The sequence below is a fragment of the Catharus ustulatus genome, chromosome 2, assembly GCF_009819885.2.
Source record: "Catharus ustulatus isolate bCatUst1 chromosome 2, bCatUst1.pri.v2, whole genome shotgun sequence".
NCBI lineage: Eukaryota > Metazoa > Chordata > Aves > Passeriformes > Turdidae > Catharus > Catharus ustulatus.
Window position 1 is genome coordinate 31,528,599 of NC_046222.1, and position 25,275 is coordinate 31,553,873.

The 25,275-nt window shown below is 42.2% G+C and overlaps 2 protein-coding genes across 2 annotated transcripts; both read left to right on the forward strand.

The window, feature by feature from the left end:
* The first annotated feature begins 6,682 nt into the window (after positions 1–6,682).
* Positions 6,683–13,418, forward strand: LOC116992565 (C->U-editing enzyme APOBEC-1-like). The gene is made up of 4 exons (XM_033052328.1): positions 6,683–6,854; positions 10,326–10,726; positions 11,249–11,364; positions 12,855–13,418. Exons 1-4 carry the CDS (start codon positions 6,832–6,834, stop codon positions 12,867–12,869), a joined length of 555 nt encoding a protein of 184 aa, XP_032908219.1. The 5' UTR covers positions 6,683–6,831; the 3' UTR covers positions 12,870–13,418.
* Positions 13,419–18,331: 4,913 nt separating this feature from the next.
* Positions 18,332–24,175, forward strand: LOC117011615 (C->U-editing enzyme APOBEC-1-like). The gene is made up of 5 exons (XM_033087039.1): positions 18,332–18,353; positions 19,760–19,787; positions 20,164–20,552; positions 21,680–21,798; positions 24,149–24,175. Exons 1-5 carry the CDS (start codon positions 18,332–18,334, stop codon positions 24,173–24,175), a joined length of 585 nt encoding a protein of 194 aa, XP_032942930.1.
* The last annotated feature ends 1,100 nt before the right edge of the window (positions 24,176–25,275 follow it).

The window sequence follows — 25,275 nt, forward strand, 5'->3', positions numbered from 1 at the left end:
TCTGCTGAATTTAATGTCTGGTTGCCGGTTTTACCTGTGTGTGATGAACCCAATGCTCAGTTCCTTCCACCTTGAGTGCAGTGTATGTTACCAGGAAAACTTGACCTGGCCCCTTCCAGTCCTCCTGGATTGGTCCAAAATTCCAGGTTCTGATGCACACCGTATCTCCTGGCCAGAAAGGATGTACAGGCAAGTCTAGTCCTACTGATCTGTTGATAGCAATGTATCTTTTAAAACTTAAGTGTTAATTTCAGTACTATTAAATATTAATTTCAGCAAAACCTTTGAGGCTTTTCTTGTTGGTGTGACATGGGAAAGTATCTGGCCATCCAAAAAAAAGTATCTACCAATACCAAAATATACCAGTCCTCATTCTGTCTGGACAATTCTGAAAAATGAATTTGCCAATAATCCGCATGTAAATTCCTGTGTTTCAGTAACCCTGGAGTTGGCCTTCCTCCTTCCTTGGGATTATTTTGCAAAACAAATCACATATTTTTCAACAACTGATCTATTAATTTCTGTCATCTTTGTGCTTACTATATTCCTTTATAAAGTAGTTACCATATTCTCTCTTTCCTAATGTGTTTCCTGATGCTTTAGTTCTGTTATCTCAGTTATCTTATACATTAATTGTGGAGGTACAATTACCTGCAATTACCGGCCCACATGAGTTTACCAATCACTTGCTGGGATTTTCCATAGCTTCTTATGATAGAGGTAATTGGCTGTCCTGATTGCTATAATTTGGTTTTTGTTCCCAGACATTCAACTTTGTGCTAGGTATTAGTGCAAGGGCACCTTTTTCAGCAACCTCTTTAGCAGTTCTGTCAGTGAATTGATGCCTTGTATTAACTGGGGAGTCTCCAAACTGATGAGCTTTACAAGGGCATCACGGCCACTTATTTCGGCTTTTGCACACTCTGTAGTAGTTGACTAATTTCTTCTTTGTATTTAATAGGAGCCCCCTATGCTGATAACAGCTCCCTTTTCTCCACGTGGTTTTATGTTGTATTATTCCAAACCCATGTTCTAAATCAGTCTACATGTTTACCGTTTTTCCTTCAGTGATTTCTAGCACTCAGTGTAAGGTGGCTAATTCTGCTTTTTGTGCTGCTGTGTTAAAAGGTAAAGCCTGGCCTCTATTACCTGAGTCAAGGCTCCTACTGCATAACCAGCTGTCTGTTTTCTGTTTTGCACCATGCTGCTCCCGCTGGAGTGCAGATCCAGTCTGGGATAGGATCACTTTTGAGATCAGGTCTGCCAAAACACACTTGTTCAGTGGTTACCAGGTTAGGAAAATTAATGCCAGAGGTTTATGTCCAGAGGTTTTTATGTCCAAAAAGGAGGCAGAGGAGTCCTGTAACTTTATTCAACTAATGGTAGAGACCATGGAACATTTCCCACGGGGTCTCTCAAATTGCTAGAGAGTACAGGCTCCTTTTTATCCCGATTTCCCAGTCTCATTTCCCTCTCTCTTTCACCTTTGGCTGAGGTACTTGAGAGGTGCAGACTTCCCAAATTTCCTAATACAGACTCCCTTCTAATGTGCGCCCCCCCCCTGCTTCTTTATCTCTCTTTTCTCTTTCTCTCAGTCCAGGAATTTAGCACGACCTTGAATGAGTAATACTGTGTCAATTAGTGGAATTCCTTTAGAATTTATGGTTCCTCCCATTGCTTCTTTCACCTATCAGTATCTGGCTCTATCTACAAGCAGGCCCACAGCTTGCTTGTGAAAACACCTCCCTCTCATTCCTTTCACTAGGCAGTCATAATCCAAAGGTCTCTGGGCTTCTTCCAAAACCTGGAGAAACACGGCTGGGTTTAAAGTAGTGGTTACCTTAAATTCAGCATTGTCCTGCTCCAACAGAGCAACCTGGTATTGCAGCATCCTGCTGGTAATGTCCAGTGTCCTCCCTTCTGTTCCAAACCAACTGTGCCCTGAGGGGCACATAGAAGCTTTTGTGCTTCTCTGCAGCTACCACCTGTCTCAGGTATCCACCTTTACTTCCATGGTCCAGTTGTTTGGACAGGGCCCAAATGCTGCACCAGTACCCCTAGTGCCAGGTGCATCCTTTGCTGCACAAAAACCTCAGATGGTTTGGTTTAAGTGTGACACTCCCAATGCACGGTTGGCATTAAGGTTCTTTTAGGGCTTCAAAGACCCTCTGACCCTCAGGAGTCTATACCAAGTAGTTTTGGTGGAAGACTGTGCAAGGGTTTTGCCAGTGCCCCATAATTGGCAATCCATAACTAACTGTACCTGAGAAGGCTTGTATTCCTTGGCTTCTTTCCAGCTGCTTCTCAAGCTACCTTTTTTTTTCTTTTTAACTGAGATCTCAAAACCAAAATATATTACTGCTTCTCTCTGTAATAGTGCCATTTTCTTTGACATCCTATTTCTAGATAGTCCCAAGAAATTTAATAGACTTACACTACCACTGAGGCACTTACGTTCAGTCTTGGTTGCTGGTAAAATATCATCCACACAGTGTAGTAAAGTTCTGTCCAGATTTTCTTTTTCCAGCTTTCCAATTTTTTTTTTCCTTTTTCCTTTTTTTTTAATTGTGAGCGCAATCCATGTCACCTGCACTTTCCACCTTGTGTTTGGACTCCCCCACTCATAGGGAAACAATTTCTAACTGTGTCAAGAGGTATTGCAGAAAAAGCCTCCTTAAGATTGAGCACCACAAACCATTTATATTCCCCTTTCAGTGCTGTCAAGAGTATGTAAAGACTAACTAGTGCTAGATAAATATCTTTTAATTTTATTTAATAGCCCTTAAACCTTGCACTAATCTGTAACTGGTATCAGTATATTATATTCTAATTCACACTCTTCCAGTAACCCATATTCTAAAAATTTTTCAATAAGCTTCTCCTACTTTTTACTTGCCTCCCACTTAAGAGGATATTATTTTTGCTTTACCAGTTTGGCTTCAGGTTTGAAAGTAATCCTTACTGGTTTGGCCACCTTTGATCATCCAGGCATCTTAGTTGTCCATAACAATGGGGTTAATTCTCTACCTCCTCTGGGATTTCTTCCAGCTCTTTTTTTATTCCTGTAACATAAAAATCTTTGCCTCAACAGCTTTTGATTCTGATATTTGAAGTTATATTTCATCACAGAAAGTTATTTAAGCATCCAATTTTCCCAATAAATTTCTTTCCAACAAGGGCATTGTTTATTCAAGCACATACACATTGGTGTGTCTCCCACTGTTTTCTTAACTTCAGTAGTAATGTTTGTCAAAAAACAAGCCTGTTCTCTTTCCTCCCTATTGCACCCACAATGCTTACAGGTTCCAAACTAAGTTTTTCTCTACACGTAATTAATACCGAGTAAGTTGCTCTTATACTGATTAAAATTAACTTTTTCATTCCCCAACAGGGAGCATAACTGGTGAGCAAGATGCTATCCATAGCTTCTTGACTGAAACAGAAGGGTCCAGTAACTCCTTGGGGAATTTTGTACGGTTTCACATTCCAAACACAGACTAGTGGTATTTTATACCTTATATTTTGCAATTTTCTACTTATAATCATAGCTAACCCTTTAATATAATTTAATCAATTATTTGATCAAAATATTCCTAACACTGTGAGTGTGTGTCTGTCCACCAAGGATTTGCAGGGGTCACAGATAAAAGCCATTTTGTTTGTGGAGCTAGAGGTGATGGCTTCTGGAGAAGAGATACAGGATTGCTCAGTGTCAGCCCATCACATACTGTGTAGATCTTCAGAGAAAGCTGTTGACAGGCACGTTGTAGGGAGAAGAGCTTTTGCAGTTTAGGAAAATACTTATCCCACATCTTGACTTCATCCCATGTCACAGACTTTGTGTCTATTGCTGTCAGAGCAGAGTCACTGGAATGGATCGTGTAAATGAACTCATTTTGCACATTATCCTGCAGGAAGCTTTCCCATCAAATCTCTCCTGAGCCCATTCAGGCTAAGTGTCATCATCTTATCTTAAATGTGTAAGACACTTCAATCTGCAAGCTGCAAAGAGCCCATTCCTTATTAATATAAGTTTTTCATTCCAAGTTAGGTGAGTTTATCACAACCTTGAAATTAATGCATTTCCACCATGAGCTTCCATTTGTGTTCTGCTTTTTATGATAGAAGTGCATTCCTAGCAGACCTTATCTGGTAGTATTTATGATCCTTTCCAGCTTTCAGAGAGTTGCACTGTTGCCACAGATCCTTACAATGCATTTACAAACAGACATGTCAAAATGAAGACACTGGCTGTGCACGCCTCTACTTCCTCTTCTAAGCCACACAAGATTTCCCACTGGGTTAGGGTGGCATAAGTTGCTTAGCCAACAGCCCACACGGCTTCCTTTGTCCTTCCCAGCTGGAGACAGGTGATTTCTGAGGCAGCCAGCACTCAAGCCAAGAGGGTTAGACAAGCTGGTGTCAACATCTGGCAGTAGCTTCAGCATCAGTCCTGCAATCACAGGAGCTTCTTGTCCCTCAGAGGAGACTCACCAATTTTCTTCAGGTATTCCATAAAAAGAGAAATGGAAGCTGAAATCCTCATAACGTCAACTTGTTCCAATTTGGGATATCCCAGGTAATGGGAAAAAACCCTAAGGCCAGTTCCTGGAGGGACAAGTAGCTCTGTAACTGTTGTAGCCCAAGGCTGGCTCTGTGCATGCAGGCACTGCTGAGTCTGAGCTCACCTGCTCTCCTGGAGTGCTGGTGGCACACAGAGTGTGCCATCGCTCACCTTGAGGCATAGCTGGATCCTTCATGGTCTCTGAGGAGTCACTTGGGTCCTGCTGCTGCCTGCTTTCCTGAGCTCTCATCTGAGGAGCACACCTGCAGACCCTCTGCAGCACTCTCTAGGCCCTTCTTAGGTTAGGCTTGGTGTCCCATGAAAGTATTTTTAATGTTTCCAGACCTGATGAAGCAGCGCTGTGCCCCAGCTGAGGAGCCCAGCCAGACTCTGCACGGAGCCAGCCGAGCTCTCTGCACCCACAGTGCAGTTAATTCACAAGCAGAACGTGGCTCTTACTGCAGCTACTCCTTCGTGTCTTCCTAGGATTGTGACTCTTGCAGGTTTGCCTTGGCCACCTTGTTAAAAGGGGCTGGCACTGCTGCTGAGCTGCACAGTGTTCTTCTAGCACAGCGGCCAGGTGAACAGCAGGAACTGTGTGGGACTTGGGAACTACTATCTTTCCTAAGTATTTCCACAGGAAATTCCTACAACAACACTCAAAAAGACCATAAAGAATCACAATGGGAGTTGTTTTTTTTACAAATCTCAAAACAAATGGATTTTGCCCCTTTGCACTCTTATCTGTATACTTAACAGCATCATAGAATTTTCTGAGTTGGAAAGGACCACAAGGATGGCATCAAAGTCCAATTCCAAGATGTGTGCATCTTAGTGTCCTAGCCAGGACCACTTATGTGTGTTATAGGTAATAAAAGAATCAAGCCGAATTAAGAATATGAAAGATATTATTTTACGACTGAAATACGGTCCTCAATAGCCACAATCAAAAAGGCCGGGGTCGGCGCCGGATGAACACACACACAATGATCTGAATTCTATCGCTTTGGATCCCCTGTGTTCACAAATGTCGTCTGGGTCTGTCCAGGTTTTATGCAGTTTTTCTAGCCTGGGGTAGAGGTCTTCCTTTCTTTTAGTGGTTTTGCATATTCATGTAGTCTCCTTTCTCTTCGTTGGACTGTACAAAACCATTTCTGGGAAGTGATGAATGTCGATGAGTGCAGATTTTGGGTTGGGAACCAGGTATTGAGATGCAGCTTTCCCTGACTACTCTGGTTATCTTGATCGGCGATACTTATCAAGTGTTCATCGCTTGGGTGTTTCCTGGACTGTCTCTGTAAAGTCATCTCCACTTCTATTAATTTGCTAATCTCGGCTTTGTCAACAGTTGCAGCGTTGGAATTCTGGTGAGGCAATCTTTCGGCAATCTTTCCTTCTCACTGCGGCTAGTGTTCTAAAGTTTCTTTATTATTTTCTTTATTTGTACGAACATGATTTATTTTACCTAAATCACAAATCAACACGAATTACTTTATAACATATATTACATGTGCAAGAGAGATGGTGCAGGATACATAGTGGTTCTCAGTAAGAAAGGCCTGACAAGACATGAGTTAAAGAATAGCTGTTTTAATAAAATAGAAGAGGAAGAGGAGTATAGACAACAGGTAAATCTAGGACCCCTTCAGACACTGGGCACCCTGTGTTCAGGCAGCATTATTCAAAACCTTCAGAGGGGAAGCCCTGGTGGGTTTGGTAGGGAAGGTGGTGAAGCTTTGCTGACACTTTGTGGGTGAAGTCTCTCATGAGTGGTGTTTGTGAGCACTTCATCTTTGACAAAGTGGTGACAGCATGGTGACACACAAGGCAGAACCACCATGCTTTCTACGGAGCCGAGGTTCAGGTGCTTCAGGGAAGGTCTGTATGCCACACAGAACAGCTTCGACCTACACAGAAGAATAAATAATGTTTGTATGTGTGTTTTTCTACCAAGGAAGCATTATCATCCATTTGAAATGCAGAAGCAGGCTCCAAAGAGATGGTTTAATGATGGCGTTTTCTGACTGGGAACCGCTGTCAAGGCCCCGCGCAGCTCAGATCAGGTGGGAGGAGAGGAGACAGCACTCCTTGGGGGCAGGCACGTTTGGACACGTCATGAAGAGGCACCAACAGTGGTCAGGCAAAGTTTTCCTGTTTCCCCGCGAGCGGAGCCGGGGGGTGTGCTTTGTGTTTGGGCGTCTGCGGAGCCCGGTCTGCAGGGACAGAGAGCAGGACAGCACCGCAGGCCCGCCCGGAAAGGAGAAGCCATGCACCAGAGAGGGCGTAGAGGGTAAACGAAATGGCTGGCCAAAATAGAGAAACACCCCAGCTGTGTGGTTGGTGCTGCTTCAGGCCGGGGGTATGGCTGGCTCTGCAGCCCCGGGGGCGCTCCGTGCAGGCTCTGCCAAGCGGGGAGGCGAGGGCAGCGCTGGTGGCAGCGGCACCTGTGTCCCCAGGGCGGCTGCGGCGGGCGGGGGTGCCCCGGGGCAGGTCCCGCTGCTGCAGAGGCTGTCCCGGAGCCTGAGCCTGAGCCTGAGCCTGCCGGGGCAGGTCCCGCTGCTGCAGAGGCTGTCCCGGGGCCCAAGGCGCCGAGGAGCACGGGCTGTGTCCGGCACACGGAGCCCTGCGGGTGCTGGGGCCGGGCTCGGCGGGAGCTGGCGCGCCCCAGGGAAAAGCTGGAATTGCCTCTTCTCGCTCCTCAGCTGGGTGACAGCTGGAGACAGCCCAGGATAGCGTGTCCCACACCACTTTCTGTGCAATGCACGGCGAGGTTTTATTGCAGAGCTTGGTAAAGAAGCGCCTCGGCTGTTCAGAGCGTTAGCAGGGTACCAAAAAAATGCGGGTTAAAGAAGTTTTGACAAATTTATGCTCGTGTATTTTTAGGCATTATCTTTATTACTGTTATTATCTTGCAATGAGCAGAGTTTTAAATAGTTTCTAGTAAAAAGAGTTAAGAAGAAGAAAGAAAAATTATTAAGTGTCTATAATGATGCAGTTTATTACACAGTTTTAATAAGAGTGACATTTGTATTAGGAACTATTTTTGTAATACTAGTGAATTTTAAAATAATCTCATTGCATTCCTGTTCAAGTTACAGATGATGGGACCATACAATAGGAAATATATAAATAACACATTTTAAAATGTATTTTGTAATCAATCAAAGCATCTTCAAGATTTAACACACATTTATGTGGCAGCTGCATATTAATAAAAAAGAAAATAAAGCCTAGGAGACAGTTAGGCTGGCTGTCATCCTTCTGCCATTTTCTGCCCTAAACATTCCTCTAAACATTTTGGGGTACAATCCACCCTTCAAATTATTAGTCACACTTTACAGTGGGTTTCTCTTCAGCCCTCAAATTCTGAAAGGATTACAAGTTCACCTCTGTGAGACTGAGGAACCAAATTTAGAGAGAAAAAGAATGTTTTCTTCTTTATGTCTAATTATTTGCTAACTTAATTTTGTCTCATATTTTTATCAATAACTGTTAGGTGATCAATTTTTTTGAGTTAGGCTCTACATGTATACGGGCACCATGTGTAGCAATGCTGAACAGAAAGGACAGTTGGTGATAACTATAAAAATTTTTAAAAAGAGTTGAGGTGATTGCATGGATTTGGGCCATGTATCTGTAAACTCTCAATTTACTTTAAGTATTCTTCTATCTGATTTGGGGAGAAAGATGAATGCTGCCTCTCTATATATATCCATGTATATTCTGTAGTATGTGAATGTTTTGTCATGGTTTTAAGATTTCTCATTTGTCCTTCTGGTAGTGTTATTTAAATTTTCATTAATCTGCTATTTAAAAATAGCAAGTTATAGCTGTAGCAAATATTTATAAGAATGCAGACTTTTTTGTCATATTGCATTAAATTGATTACACCATAAATTTCACTCGGTTTAACTCAGCCCGAAGGTGTCTGTATCTTGAAGATCGGAGTATTTCAGGAGTGTTCTAAAAGATAAGCTTTATGTCCCTGGAAGTGTGCACAGGACACCCATTACGATAGCTGGTCCAGAGTGCAGTATTTTATGGGGTCAAGAAACACAGGCAAGAGGGTGTTTAAGACCTGTTTAAGTTTTAACTTGTTTGTGTGTTATAATCTGTAATCTGTTGTGACATTGCTTTCCAAAACCTTAGAGGTACCTTCTGTGAAAACTAGATTAACTGACTTGGCTTGAATATTGGGAGTTTAATGAATTTTCTTTGGTGAATTTCAACCAGTTACATATTTTATATATTTATTGGGAACATATGATATGTTTATATTATATATATGTTCCTAAAAATTGCATTTTACAGAAATTTAAGCTAATAGACATTAACTTCCAAATAACATAATATAAATAGAAAAAGTGCATCTCTTTTAACACCTCAAATGAAAAAGCATAAAAATTGAATCTGTGCTTCAATTTTGACTCTCTAGTGGGTTTTTTTTGACAACCTACTAAAGGAATTATGTATAATAAAATAGTTATACCAGAATTAAACATTTGGTGACATTTACATTTATATAAATTCGGTAGAAAGTCTGATAAAGAAATCTGCAAATGTGGTTTCTTTGATTTATATAGAGTTTACATGGGGAAGACAAAGTGACATACCCTGTGGTTTATGAACTGTTTTGTGTCCATATATATTTTAATGTGTAAGAGGCTGGGATGTGGAAGAAGACAGGGTAAGAAGACAAAGCCTTTATCCCACTGACTCAGATAAATGAGATGCTTTTTACATAGGTGATAAGTCCTGCAGATAGAGAATATGCAAGTTACTTTTTCTGCAAGATTTCATTTGTCTCTAGTTCAAACTGGGGAGTTACGTGAATTTTTTTGTTTCTTTGTGTTTTATATTGTGCTTCTGTTGGTTTGGGTTTTTGTTTGTTGGTTTTTGTTACTAACGAGTACTAAGCTATAAAACAATTTACAGGCTTATTGCTTCTCTCATCAGAATCTGATCAGTTGTCTACTAGATTTATTCTGAATTATTCTAATGTGGAAAAGCATATATCTGAAGTGCATTCTCATGTAAGTCTCTATATAAGGCAATTGAACAAAAACCACAAAGTGCCTCTGGAGACTTCATTATTGAGTATTATGGATAATTACTGAGTATAAGAGATATATTCAAGACTACTGGCAGTTTTGTATAGGTTCTTAGCTGACAATATTTAGAGGTCCTTTTTGAACTCAGAAAATATCCATCCTGGGAGTTGCTTTTTTTTTGTGTAGAGCACTTCTTTCTTCTTCTCTCATATAGGATGGTGCTGACTGTGCTAATCCTTATGAAAGTAAAAACAACAAGAGGATCCAATGAGGAGAAATATTCAGCTTCATAGCGTATTAGTGCTTTTATTTTCTTTCTTTTATTTTTTGTATTAGTTTTTACAAAATTCACAACAGCTTCCTACACTGAAAAGGGCTACATAGGAACCTTGTAAAACTGTCCTGACACGCAAAAAAATGTGGAGAACTTGTAGAAATACTCCCACTGATGGGGAAGAGGACAGGCGTAGGGAGGGGGGAGGCGGTGGAAGTTCTGCATGCAGCTGTAGATGAGGGGAGAATTAGCAGTTTAGAGTTTGGTTCCTTTAGTTCCATTACCCTGCCTGGTGCCTGCCTCTCCGTTTTCCTTGTGTTGCTGTCTTGTGCTTTGCCCTTCTCAGTTCTCCTCAGATTTCCTCTGCCATCCCCCTTTTCAATGTACTGGAGCTGTACAGAAAACAAAGTTGTCACCAGTTTCTCTCCTGTTCCAGCATGTATATATCTAGGAGGGCATTGAGACAGCAGTTTGATCCCCGCACGTATCCAAGAGAGGCATACCTGCTGTGCAAGCTGCAGTGGGGTGCGAGGGGCAGGAATTGGATACACTGGGCCAGAAATGATGAAATAAACGATTACCATGTGGAAAGGTACTTCCTGGAGCAAATCTTTGAACCAAGAAACTACAGTTTCTGTGACATGACCTGGTACCTGTCCTGGAGTCCCTGTGCGGGCTGCTGCGACATAATACAGGATTTCCTGGAGGAGCAGCACAACGTGCACTTAGACATCCACGTGGCACGGATCTATTACGCACACGTTCCGAGAAACCGCGCTGGCCTGAGGCAGCTTGCCCGGTACCCAGGAGTGAACATTCAAACCATGAATGTTGAAGGCAAGGTTTCCCATGCTCTGTGGGACTGGGGAGGGGTGAGCTGGTGAACTTTGTACGGGCTGGCTTCTATGGTGCCCCGTGTCCCACTTGGGGGCATAACCATCACCATGCAGTGAATGAGAGTCACATCCAAAAAAAAGATGTTTAAAGGAGAATAGGGGGCAGGACCCTTAGCATGAGAGATCTGTATGAAAATTCTCCTTTGTTTAGAGATACCATCCTTATAGCACGCTTGAGGGAATGGGAGATTGTCTCCCATTGTTTCTCTTCTCCCTTGTACTAAGGGAATAAATGGTGGGATAAGGCTGTCGGAAGAGCTGCTCTGCAGTTAAGGGAGGGAAAAAAATTGCCGAGTGAATGGCATTGGTTCCAAATATGGAGTGGACAGCATCCATCAGCTGACAGCATGGCCAAGCTGTCTCTGTGATATGGACACAAGGAAGAGCTTAAAAAGTCTTGTTCCCTGATCTTCTCTGGTATCTGAATAAACTCAGGTTAGTTATCTTGCTTCTGTTTCTCCAGACTATAAGTACTGCTGGGACACCTTTTTACAAAAAGAAGGCTATTTTGATTTCACGGCTCGAAGCTTTCAGTTGGAGATAGAGAGGAGTCATTCAACGCTGGAAGAGATCATTGCGGTCAGTACACTCTGGGAGGTAGAGGGAATCACATGAAATGATTTGCAGTCTAGGGCAGCTGAGCTGTAAAGAGCAGGAAAGAAGCCCTTGTTCACAGGTAGCTCTAGATGGACTTTAAAGAGTACTGCAGCAGGCTTTTGAAAAAAGTGATGAAAAAAAGTGATGTACTAAAATCATGGGAACTGTCCTGTCCCACTGAGAGAGAAGCACTGTGGATATTTTTCCATTATATTGATGCCATCTTGGTTTTTGTCTTTTTTTCTTTTATATGTTCTCTGTATTCTTTGCACATATATTTGGAGCTCTGTAGCCTATTACTGTATTCTAGCTAGTTTTCTCAGCACTTTTCCGTGCCCTTTCCCTAGCAGGAAGACAAAACAAATTCCAGAACTCTAAGCCCTAGGGGATACAAGGTGCCTCTCCTGTCTTGGTTCTTTCTGGGAACCAAGGTTGAGAAAAAGGTCCCAAGGTCTTTGAGACACATTTTCATAAACAAATACAGCTAGTACCAAGGGGGAGCTCCAGAGAAGGAGCTTGACTTGGGGGGGAGTTGCATTATCATTTGTCCTCCTAATTGGTGCTTTTTATCAATTATGGTAATTTGCTAACACAAATCAAAACTATATTCACCCCGCATGGGGGGGCTTCAGTGGGCATTCTCCATAACTCCCCCTGGAGGCCTCCAAATAAAAATCCACTTTTATATTACCTCCTATAATGAAATTACCTCAGATTTCATTTTTAGGTTGAAAAAGGCAACAATATTCTGAACGAAAAACTATGAGTGCAGTTTTTCTCCTTTGGGTTCCAGGGTGGGAAATTCCTTGATTTTTACCTGGAACTCCAGTCTCATCTCAGAAATCCTCCACCAGATTCATTTTTAACCTGGATCTGAGCATGGATTTTAGTTTGCCAAATGGTGCTATTCAGCCCCCAGTCACTTCATTAAAGTCCTTTATAGATTCCATTCATTAACTTCTGTGACTGGTTGGAAGGGTACAGTTTCTGTGAGATGAGAAAAGCTGTTCAAAACAGAATGTCTGTACTCTGGGAAAATTCAGCCTTTGTTTTTGTTTTGTGCCAGACCTCCTGAAAGGCAGGAGAGAGAAGAATGTGTTCAACACCAGTGCTGAAAGCTTGTGTCCCTGTGTCCCACAAGAGACTTTGTTTGGATGAATAGGTCCACATTCTTGGCTGGGAAGGACTATATTAAAAAAAAATCTAGTAAAACTAATATAAGTGCTTCAGCATTTTGATTTCAATGGATAGTTTTCTGACAAATGCTATTTTAATGAAAGAGAGTGAAAGAAATCTATGGCTATGTGGGTCATTGGTTCTTTGGGAAATCCATTTTATATGGCATAAGTGGAAAAGTAACATTGTGGGCTGCTACAACTAATGAACTGCTTCTGCTATGTCTGTTTCAAATCACTGCAGCTTCAAAGTGCTATTGGAGGATCTAAATGCCATACTTCTTTTTTCCATTTCAGGGTCTTCATTTATAGAATCAAAGAATATCCCAAGTTGAAAGGGACCCAAAAGGATCATCAAGTCCAACTCCCTTCTCTTTGCAGGATTACCTAAAATTAACAACATGACTGAAATCATCATCCATGTTATAAACAGTTATGGAGTAGTTGGCTTTCTCTGTAATTTGTTTCTTTTAATTACAAAATTGTAATAGTTTCTAGATAATTAGTATAAGCTTTAAATTACTTTTAAATATGGAAAAATTTGTAATTGCTTGTGGGCAGCATAAAAGGGGAGGCAAGGCTTTCACAAGATATAAGTGGGCTTGTGAAAGGTGTATTTTAAGATACGATTATTGTTTCATAAGTGAAGAAGATCATGAAGAAAGAGTATAAAGCTTAAAATGGCACCAGAAGACCATCAGAAGACCACCCTAGACTACTGACATCTGCAGCTATTGAATTGTGCAAACGCTGCAAAAATCTGAGGCAATATTGTAGTCAAGGAGCCCAAAATAAATCTGCAAAATCATATATCAATATAAGAGCCTGCAGACAGAAGAAGTGGGTGTACGCTATAACTATTGCTTTATGATTATGCCTTACTATCATTTTATTAAAACTCTTAAAAATTGAAGAAGAGTGGGCTTTGTTTCTCACATCAGTGAAGAACCTGTTCCTCATGTCCAAGCTGGACATCCACTAATGCAGCTTCATTCCATTTACACCACTCCCATCACTGATCAGCAGTTTCAGGATTACCCAAATTTCAGGATTACCCAAATTTCAGGATTACTCAGTACCAAGTGGAGAATCCAGCACTTGCTCTTTTAATATTTCATACAATTGGTGACTGCTCAGCTCCTCAGTATCCAGATCTCTCTGCAGGGCCTCTTTACCCTCAAGGGAATCCACAGATCCTCCTAGTTTAGTATCATTGGCTAAAAATCATTACTTGATTTTGGTTCCTACATTTGATTCCTCCACATAGATGATTTATAAGAACTGGCTGTAAAAAAGCCCCGAGGAACCCCAGTGGTGACCAGTAAACCCATTGACTGTAACTTTTTGAGTCATTAGCCAGCTGTTCACCCAGAGCCCTATGGATTTATCTAGCTGTGTGCTGGACATTATTTGTTATTTATTACGGTCTGTGCCTCTTGGGGTCCTGAGGACTTAAAAAAAAATTTAAAAATAGTTATCTTGGCTGCCTTCACTTGTGGCTTTCACTGGCACAGTGCACACAGAGGCCCAGGAGCTAATATGTTTAGTATGGACTGCAATGAAGAAAATTAACTCCATGCTTGATGGTGCCCAATGGTTGTAATGCCTGATCCTGGTAGATGTTTTCTGCTTTTGATGGAGGTTTTGCCTCCCATGACAGCTACATCTTCCGGGTGAATTTTGGGGAGAGTTTACCCATCTATTGTTGTCATTGAGCAATCTCTGAATGGTTGGAAAAGAAAATCTCAGAGCTGAAAGTTCCTACAGCTGATCTGAATACTCTCCTTGGTACAAGCTATAGAAAATCATTGCTTTCTCTCAAGTGAAGTCCAGCTGGTTATGTGGTCCCCCTCGTATTTAAAACTGCTGGATGTGTGATGACTGACTCAGGCTCTCAAGCAGAGCCTGGACTCTAATCCCCACAGGGTTTGGGGTAATTATTTTTCTACTCCGTGCTTTGACAAAGCATGTGCATTGAAACAAAGGCATAGAAATTAAGCAAAATCAGAAAGATAAATATATAGAACTTCAGTGGCTCAAAGTAGTGTGAGAAGGCTGTAGAACGACTGCTTGGAGTAGCAAAACATTCCAAAATACAGATATGATTACTTGCAGATTTTTCTTTTCACACTGACTCCTCATGTATTATCTTTAATGAGCTGGGCAATTCTTTGATTTCTGCAACCTCAACAGTTAATGTAAAAGAATTATATTACCAGGATATCAGGATGTTTTGTTCCCAAAGTAAGTACACAGGTAAGTCTTTCCCACTAGCCAATTATTTTTCACTTTGCCTGGATCAGAGCTCTGCCTGCACATCCTTGTGGCTGGCTGCCATTCCACTTCACTGTTCAGTCAGCCTCATAAAGCTCACCCAGCAGTGGCAGGGTGCCACCAGTTATCTTAATTTGTGTTCTGGTTTCAGCATGAGAACCAGTCTCAGTAAAGGATGGTGACGCTGTGCAGCCTGCAGAGGAAATGAAAGCAAAGGTACTGGGAGAGAAAAAAGAGCCGTGGGTGGGTGTGCTTATCAGAGTTGCAAGGTAATATGCTGCCAAGGAGATGTATTTGTGGATTTACCATTTCAAATTCAGTCCAGGAGGCAGCCTGTAAGTGGAGATTGTGACTTAAGCCTCTGTGGCATAAGCCCCAGGCTTTCCTCACATTTAAATTTAACCTTTCTCTTTGCTTCCAGACTTCCACTTGGTGATTCTCACCTCTTTCCAATAGATCATTCAGCCAGAGAATAAAAAGCTCAGTACCTGTAAAATCCTCAGAGATTTGCAGATTGGGATCTTAGCTGATTCAAACCTTGTCCTTTTTTGTCTTCTTTGATATGATTTAACTTTCCTTCTGTGCTTTTCTTTCTTCTCTAACCTTCCCTAATTTCTTCCATATATTTCCATTTCTAGGATTCTGTCTCAGTCCAAATTTGTTACTAGATGCACATCTTTGGTTTTGAGTGTCAGATAAGCTAAAAGATGTTTGAGAAAAGGGAGTGCAGACAACCCTCTGTAATAGTCGTGCTGCAGACCTGTTTTGCTGTAATCTCTTTCCCGGGAGACAACTGAGGGAACTCAGCTCCCTGATGTTCTGTCCACCTCTCTATCACTTCGTGTGCATCCTGGAGGCCCTTTGTAAAATGCTCCGAGGAAACTGAGAAGCTTCTAGATTATTTTCCCAAGTGAATCTGGTCATGTATGTACAACATGGTTCCACTACAACCAAAGGGAATTTTCTCATGGAGGTTTAAGGAACCTGGTGATTAAAGGAAGCACGAGTAAGTGTCTGTCCACCATTCTGTGCTTTCTGTGCACCCTTTGCTGTCCATGTTCCTCCAAAATGCATGCATATGAGGGTGGTGGTTATTAAAAAAAATCCTTTTGCTGGAGTGGTTGAGATATATTCAGATGTCACCAATAGTTCAGCATCATGAACCACCTCCACATTTATCTCTTACATTACCTTATGTAGCTTCTGTAAGGGCACATAATTGACTGCATGAGAAGTAGAATAAAAATTTTTACCACAGTTGTTTTGAGTAATACAAGACTCCACCCATATAGATAACCCTTGCTACAGGCACATAGCAATTTCAAGGGATACAGATGGATTACTGCTGATCCCTCATAAAAAACAAGGAACAAAACAAGGAACTCCTTCTGGAGTTCATCATCCTCCTCTTGACTCACTGAAGTGTGATCCCCATAAAAACAGAAAGTGTAAATTCTTCTAGAAGTACGAAAATTCACTTGTGTGGTGACCTTGTCTTCCTGATTTTATTAGGGTCAAAGCAACTACTGTATTTGGAATGGATTCATCATCTCACATTAGGCTAACAGAGCAATATTTCGTTTTTTTTTCCTTTTGGCTTTCCCCATCTCGTACAACACATTCAGCTTCCTGGAGACACCTGAAAATGTTGCACTGCTGATTCCTTGATTGGACTTTTTTTTTCTCCACTTTCTGTGGCACATTGCTGGTTTTCTGTCAGGAACTACTGCTGCTAATCAAGCCGTTCCTTGCAGATCAGACTAATGATCTCTAAGCCTAATTCATGCCTGCTTATTTGTATGTACTGTAAGGACAGGGCAGTGAAGGGAGTACCACAGCACCAAAGCATTCCTGGTCTCACTGAGAGTCATGCCCACGAACTGAAAACCACAGCAGTCAATCCATTTTTGTTTCAACAATCTCTGAATGTTTGAGTTGCTCCCCTTCTCTCTTCTATAGTAGGAAATGGTGCAACCACCAGGGAACAATTCTGTGCTGAGAAGTGAGGAGTGACCTTGCAGCAGAACAGGCCCCGAGGGCAGACTCTGTGTTGGCACTGCCTGATGACCTGCCACAACCAGTCTTCTCCTTGACCAAGTCCTGCTCCTGCCTCAATCCCTACTTCCTCTGAACTCCACCATTCATGAACACTTCTGGGGTTTTTTTTCTACCCTACCAGGAAAGTGAATACTTTTTGACAGTGGAATACTGAGAGCTTGCTGCAGAGAATACAAATAAATCATTCCCTTAGCTTTAAAATCTGACATCCGGCTTGGCACCAAGGAAGGCAATCTCTACATCATTCATCAGGCCAAAAATAATTGTGTCACAAAACCAGAAAAACTGTGAGTGACAGAGACTGATTCTACCTAAGCCATGTGAAGAATTCTTTTGTAATCCCTTTCCTCTGCAAACCAGTTTTGGGTGTGTCAGTCAGAGGAAAGCTTCTCACTAGAAACTAACATTGTTTCAGTAATTTTTCAGATTAAGTGGGAAATATTCTTTTGCTGCATCTTGTGAGAGTTACAGTAAGATCGCAGTAAGGTGATGCCCAGCTCATAATGCAGAGCAGATTTCTCAGGGCACTGGACAATGTCTGTTCTATTTACATCAGTGAACTGATATCATGACCAATAGCTTCTGCAGACACTCCACAGGTGGCTCAGGTCTTGCTCTCAGAGTGTCCACATGAGTACAGAGCTCTGCTCATTTGTGATATTTCAAAAAATATGTGGATGCTCCCTCACTGTCAAAGCTCTCCTGGATGCTGTGAAGCTTGCTCAGACTTGGCCTGAGAGTGGCTGCCCAGTCACTGCCCACAGCTCAGTGGTCACACACATGGAATGTCTTCCTTGGTTATGTGAGGACTCAGGCTCAAGGGAGTGTGAGCAGTCCTTGGAACTCCATGGGAGAAGTTCCCCATGAGGGGAAATGGCAGCAACCACCACCACCACCTGCTGGAATTCCACAGACTCACAGGTTTTGCACATGATGTCTTCTGTTTCCCTCTTTCCTTTGGGCTCTGTTCAACTTCCTGGTGGCATCTGGGTGTTGGAAAAATGCCAAGCCATGCCACAGCTATATGGCTTGATGTCTTTTGTATAGATGCTTTTCTCTCTGTTGCATCGGGGTGAATAGAGATTTGCTTTTGTGTTCTGGTGCCAGAGTTAAAAAAGAAATGTAATTTCTGTCTGCACTGCAAAAAGTGTCTCACCTGTTAATTCCAGCTTCTGGAAGGTAACCTTGTACTCAAGGCCAGATCAATTTCTGGGTGGGATCATCCCCATTTGCAGTTCTTTGCTGCCAGGGGCTTGCTTTCAGCTTCAGCTAGTTGGATAATGCAAGTAAGAGCGAAGAAAGTCATCATAAGGAAATACTCAGCACCATTAATAAGAACCAAAGAACAGTAATCTGATTCAGGAATAGAAACTGAAACTAATGTAAGACTTATAAAGGCACACCAGTCTCCCAGGAAGCCACACGCAAATCCAGAAACACCCATGGATGCTGTCAGTGGCAGAAGTAAGTACATTTCTGTGAAAGGCAGGCCTATTTCTCTGTATTCAAGTGTAGAAATTTACTGTAGTTGTATCTAAAGGACTGGAGTGTAGACACAAATCTGTTTTTTTGGCACAAGGATACACAGGAGACAGATGTGGATTTGTGTTTTATGTCTTTGAATACATTACCGTACCATGAGTCTTACATCCAGCTTCAAAATATTAATATAATTTCGTTAACCTTGGTATGGCAGGCAGAATTCAAAATCTGAAAGAACTTTTACTGTGAAAAGAGATCTCAAAGGCGTTTAAGAATGGAGAAATTTAGTTAGCTTAGGTATTCATCTATTTTATTTTCATTGTGATAAATAACTAGACTATTCTTCTTAAAGAATCAGGGCAATAAGGCTGTGCAAGGAGTTGATCATGTCTCTGTTGATGTGGAAAAGTATTTTCTTCCTGTTAAAATGTAATTTTACTCCGTATAATAATAATTTCGCATCTTCAAGAGCTAAGTGGCACAAAAATGCCTTTAGTATCTTAATTCTAGGTAAATTTAAAAAGAAGTCTTTATTATATTATGTATAATACATAAAAACGAAAAAGAAAATAAATTATTTTTATTTTATATACGCTTAAAAATTTTAAAAAAATTGAAATTTATTATTTTATTAATTAAAATGATCATTCTTAGATCCTTAAATTTTCCATTAGTGAATTTTTACAAAATAAATAAGTAGCCTTGATCACCTGCAGTTGTTTCCTCAGACCCTCAGCAGGGAAGGGATGAGTCATGGGGTCAAAGTTGCTTGCCACCATGGAAGATAAAATATGTATAATCAGACAGGTCTGCATTGCCACCCTGTATGTATTTGTTACCCTTCCTTCTGTACTAATACTTTTTTCCTTGGCACTGATAATTTTTAATTTTTTTAGAAAGTTACAAGTTAAGTGAAGATGAGAAGTTGGTTGTGGAAATGTTTTTGTCTAAATTGCCGAGATTATGAATACCAATGAGAAAGTGGCTCAAGTGTTGCCTGTCTCATAGAAGTGGTTTGGAAGTTTTAAAGGGATAAGACGTTTGATTCTGCTCTTTGATTAGTCAGGGAAAAACAGATGCAGTACTGCTGAAATCAGGGAATTTAAACTTGAGTGTTTACACAATCAACCATAATGTGCTAAATTAAGCAAGGGTTCATGTACAACAGAGTTTAAACAACCATCAAGTTCAGCTTCCAGGTAGGAGTGCACACCTCCTGCATCCCAGAGTGCCTGTCCTGCTGTGCTGTGATTACTCATTGAGCCCTTTTAGAGAAAAGATATTTGGCAGGGAGTGTATAGAACTGAAAGGGTCTGGACAGAAAGTATAGAGGAAATTTTTTTTTCTGACCTGCTAACCTCAGTGATCCACAAATCTTTTCTACACAGGTTCCTCATCCAGCGAGAGCAGCCAAGGGTAAGAGATGTAGCTCTGTCACTCACTGCTGCCTGAGTTACATGGCAATTTCCAGAGACAGCCTTGTGCCTTGTTGGATTCTTACTGTCCCTTTCCTCAATCTTCCTTTTCCGGTTACCTTACTGCTTTGACTGATGCTAATCTCCGAGGGGTGATGGGCTTGCTTACCCACCCAACAGTTCGCAAGGAGATACTGGGGGTGTTCTGAAATTTTCATCAAATTCCAGATTTAGATCCTAAATCCCAACATTCTTCAAGCTGCTAATTTCTGATGGGAAAAACTGGGAGTGGGAGTCCTGGGAGTCCTGGCAGTGCACAATGGGACCAAACATCATTGAGATGCTGGGATCACAGTACTGCTGGTACTCTCCTTCAGGTGGAAGATACAGCCAAGAGACTTCCAGAGAAATTACTCGCCTACACGAAAGGGAGGGGTGGTGTACCTGCTGTATGAAATCAGATGGAAAAGAGGTTCCATCTGGAGGAACTGGTGCTCGAACAACCCTGAACAACATGCTGAAATCAACTTCTTGGAAAATCATTTCAATCACAGGCCACAAACTCCTTGCTCCATCACCTGGTTCCTTTCAACTAGTCCCTGTGGAAACTGCTCCGAAAGGATTCTGGAATTCCTGAGGTCACACCCTAATGTGACCTTGAAAATATATGCAGCCAAACTGTTCAGGCACCACAATCCCCACAACCGGCAGGGTCTCCACAGCCTGATAATGAATGGAGTCGCTGTGCATATCATGAATCTTGAAGGTAACCCAACTGCCCTTTGTCTAAGAGTGGATTGAAAGTTCTGGGATTATGTGCACTCTTAGTTTGTAACAGAGGTGATGACTGGCTTTGGGGAGGACTAGTGAGTGTAAAAATGTCACTCTCTTCTGCCTTATTTTGTCCCCAGTCCTGTACACCAGCAGGACCAGCATGGTAATTTCCTCTTGAAAAGTCTGAACATGGAGGGTTGGAGGTTTCTCTAGCTATCCACACCTCCTTTACATGCAGTGTAAAATCCTGGGCAAGGCAGAACCTGCCCCTCCTAGGATACACATGCAGATTAGCTTTCCAGCTGCATCAAGTAATTGGTTTCCCTTTGGAGCTGGAGAAGGAAACTTGTCTAAAGGAGTCTTTCAGATGATGCATCACAAGACACATCTTGCACTTTTTTATCTTGCCTTTTTGTGTGTGTATCTTGCTTGCCTGGTGATGTTTGACAAAAAGGAATGTATATTTGAAAAGATGAACCTCCCACACCTCTGTGGATACTTACCACTGGAGTCTGGAGCTACAAAACCCACCAGGTCAAACGTAATCTTAAAGGACATTGCTTATACTGGGGGTACTGTCTCTGGGATTATAGCACCAGAGCATTGACAGAAGTTCTGGCCATCCTGTCAACGCTAAGATCATTATGAAACTGCTAAATGTTAGAGTGTTCACTCCAGGTTTTCCCTGATCATTAGGATAAGTCGGACAGATTCATGATTGAAGCAACTTGTCTTACCAAAGCTGTGTTCTCAAGCACAAGGCTGCCAAAAGGAGAATCTGAGCAACTCTGACTGCATGTCACACTTCCCTTTTCACTCCTGCCATTTGCTGATTCCTTCTCTCTTGGCTTTATGCCAGAGCATGCTATTTGTGATAAGGGTTGCCCAAGCCACCACAATGATCAATTTCTCTCCCTGGAAATTCATTTTTAGACATATTGCTACTCTGTAGAGTTTTGGTTCCCCTTTCCACTAACTTATTTGTGTAGTTATTTGTGTACCCCTTGTATGAATATCTTTACTGTATTCTTACTGAAAAACAAATGACTCACTGACATGTTAATGAAGAAAGAACTGTGCATCCTTTCATCAAGAGTGACTGGGTATCTCTCTTCTTAGATTACAGTTACTGCTGGAACAATTTTGTTGCATACCAACCTGGAGAAGATCCTAATCTGCCAGACAACATCAGTGTATACTTCTTTCTGAATTGCACAGAACTCTTTCATATCTTTTTGGTAAGTAGACTTCTGAAGAAAGCACCAAGAGTGAAAATAAATGAAAAAAGTCCAAGGAAAAGGAAGTTTGGATGATGGAAATGGTGTTAGCAGAAATGATAGTAGGAAAAATAAGCATGGGCTCGATGCTACGTAAGCAGAGAGCCAAGCAAGCAAGAGATTGCCAGAGGACTACGCTGCTGCATTGTGCCTTTGTGGTCAGGAGCAGAGAAGAGAAGATATTTAGCAGTAGTCTCAGATTTTAGCTAAGGAAAGGATACATTATTTCAACTCTTTGCATGAATCAACTGCCAGTACATTAACTTGCAGCTCACTGGAGCTATTTGACCCCAAAAGCTCCTTCAGCTCTGTAGTCATGATTCAAGTATTCTCGTTTTGCCTCTCAGGACAGGGCCATGGATTTTAGTTAAGTTCTGAGCAAGTTCAAAAGCCCAGATGAGTGGATTTACCTTCAGGATCAGAGTTTACAGATAAGAGTATCATATGACCAAGATCTGCTTTCCTTTTTCCTTGCAATCCATGCAACTGCAGAAGTTATTTGTATGGAATGGTATCCTACTCAGGAAGATGAAGTGGTCTACTGAACAGGAAAGACCAGGACTGACTTAACTGCAGGGCTCAGCCACCCTTTGTGGGGCAAGCCTGTTCTTGCTTGAACTGGTCCCTCTGTGCAGAATGGATGGCAGGGGGTAGAGGAGGGGATGCACAAAACTGCTGGCAGGAGCTTAGAGTCACGGGCACGAAATGATGCAGAGTCATAGACGCAAAACCTGTTTGTAGGATGCTAAGAATGCCTTGTTTTATTTCTGGCTGAGGAAAAGGCATGCATTACACTTCATTTCAGTTCCATCCACCCCAAACATTACATAGGACTTCCAGTACCTCAAGACCCGACCTTTCCATTTCTTGTCTGAGTAAAACGTTCAGGTGACAGGATACACAGTCAGTAGCAATATCCAGTCAATCAGGTGATCTAACAAAGTACTTTATGCAATGCAACGGTTCAGGAGACATTTTCCCCTTGGCTTTCAGCCTTTTGGAGTCTCCTAATGCCTGAGATGATTAAATAATTCAGCAGCTTATGCACGATCCAGTGCGCAGTGTGCTGCCTGCCGAGAGCTGAGCAGAGCTGTCTGCTGAGTGCTCCTGAGTGCTGACAAACTGCTGCTGACTCAGCACCGTTCCTGTGCAGCTCTGCAAGGGGAATCTGCCCTTCAGCTCCTGGTTTTAAAGAGCCAGCTAACAAATCGCCTGTCCCAACCGGGCAACCTTGGTGATTTTTGCAGAGTCCTGCTGGCTGGGAAGCCTTCTGGAAGTCAGGCACTTGCTCAGCTGCTCTGCTGTCTCAGCTAAAACAAGCCACCCCTCAAATGAAGGTGAATAGGGCCCATCATCAATAGTTTTAAGTACCAACCCTCTGCAGAAGGAGTGGGAATGTCTGTGTGCTCAAGCCCTTTTGAACACCCTGTCCCTTTTTACTAATTATGCAAAGGTGCAATGAGGTGAGTGAGTTCCGGGCACGTGCTCGAGAGAAGTACATGCTGTTGCATCAAGCCCTGGCCTCCCAGGCAGAAGAAAGACTACATGCTGTTGCATCAAGCCCTGGCCTCCCAGGCAGAAGAAAGACACTGAGGGACCAGAGAGGATTTGGTGGAGTACCACTGCAAAGGGCAGGGGGCTGGGGCACTTGCCCTAGGGGGAGAGGCTGAGGGAACAGGCTTTCCTAGACCTATAGAGAAGGTGACTAAGTGGGATCTAACTGCAGTTTTCCACCACAGAAAGGCAGTAAAATAATAGTGAAACTCTCCTCAATGATGCACAGAGAGAAAACCAGGTAGCACACACAAGCTGCAATGAGGGAAATTCCAACAGGATAGATGGAAAATGTCTCTCCTGACAATGGTGCTGTACTGGGACCCTGTCCCAGGCTGTCTCCTCCATCCCTGGAGAACGTTCCTTTGAGCTGCCAGATCCAGCCTTGGAGTTAGTCAGGCTGCAAATACAGTGTGGTACTAGAAACCTCTGAGGGGTCTCTCTAACCCCTCCAAAAATCTGCCTTTCCACAGGATCAGACTCCATTTCCCCTGCATCCAGCTATGCAAGTTGCCACCTTTTAAATGCTTCTGTTTCTAAATGGTGTGTATTTCTAGAAGTGGCACACATGGCACAGTAAATTATGTGCTACCCTGTTGTCTGGAATAATATATCCCGAGGGAGATTATCTAACACACTGAAGGAGGATCAGAGTGATCTCCTGGAGTAGATGCTTTATTTTCAAATTCTCTATCATGCTGAAAAGACTGTTTAAGCTTTTGGTATTTAATTTCTAGCATTTTTGCCTTCCTCCTAGGGGCTTCCTCCACTTCTGTCGAACTGAATGCTAACGAGCATGACCACCGTGCTTTCAAGCTCAGTTTGTGCATCAATACAAGACCAGAAATGCCAGACTCTGGCAGTCTTTTCTGCTGCAACCTTGATAAGTTTCTGGCTGTCACCAGAGAAGACTCTTATCACTGACTGGGCGTTGCTAAATGTTGAACAGAACAGAAGGAGCGCATGAGAAGCCATCAGGAAACTTGGATGATGCAGCCAGACATCCAGGACACTCTGGTCTTTACAGAGCTTCCTGAGAGTCCAATGGGGATGGAGACCATTCCCCATAATCAGGGCTTCCATGTCTGCAGATTCTGCAATCAGATTCTGCCAGTGCCCTCTTGAGAGGCCAGCATGTAACATTTTTCATGCTCTGATCTGTTCCAAAGAAGTAATCATGCCACGCATTGTTGCTTTCAGAATTTCTTATGAAGATTGCTTTTATGGCTATGTATGTGTGCTTCAGAAAATATTTAATGCTATTACAGTATTTATGAAATACTGTAATAGTACTTAATTTTAAGATTTTATTTATGAGTGTAAACCTTTTTTATGACTGCAAAACCACTGTAATAAAAAGGAAGACGCCAACAGTGTGGAAACTGTGCTTTTCTTGTTCAGCTCCTTGGTACACAACCCTCCCTTGTAATTCCACGCTCTGAAGACATAGCTGTTCATTGCAAACTGGGGAAACAAAGTAAAAAGTCTATACTTTTCCAGATGGAAACATGGAGTGGAATGGTGAAGTAGGAGATATTGAAGTGCTCTGAGCTCTCTCTACTGGCAGAAGGCAAAAAGAAGATACAGGTGTGTTGGGTCTTGCAGCAGTTTTGAATTTAAACAGCAAATAATGTAGATCATCTGAATTGATCATGTGGGCAGCTCCATATGTCATGATTCCCAGTCTCTTCGAGCAGGGGGGCCACTGTGTGATCCCACTGGGGAATGTGCTGATGCTGGGATCCACAACATGCACAAATGATAACTTGAAGAACAAGGCAGGGGCTGGTGGGAACCATGCCTATCTCTTCCAGTTTATTAATGCTTATAGTATCCTTTGACCATGCCAAAATCTCCAGATGTTTAGCAGACCATTGGGATGGC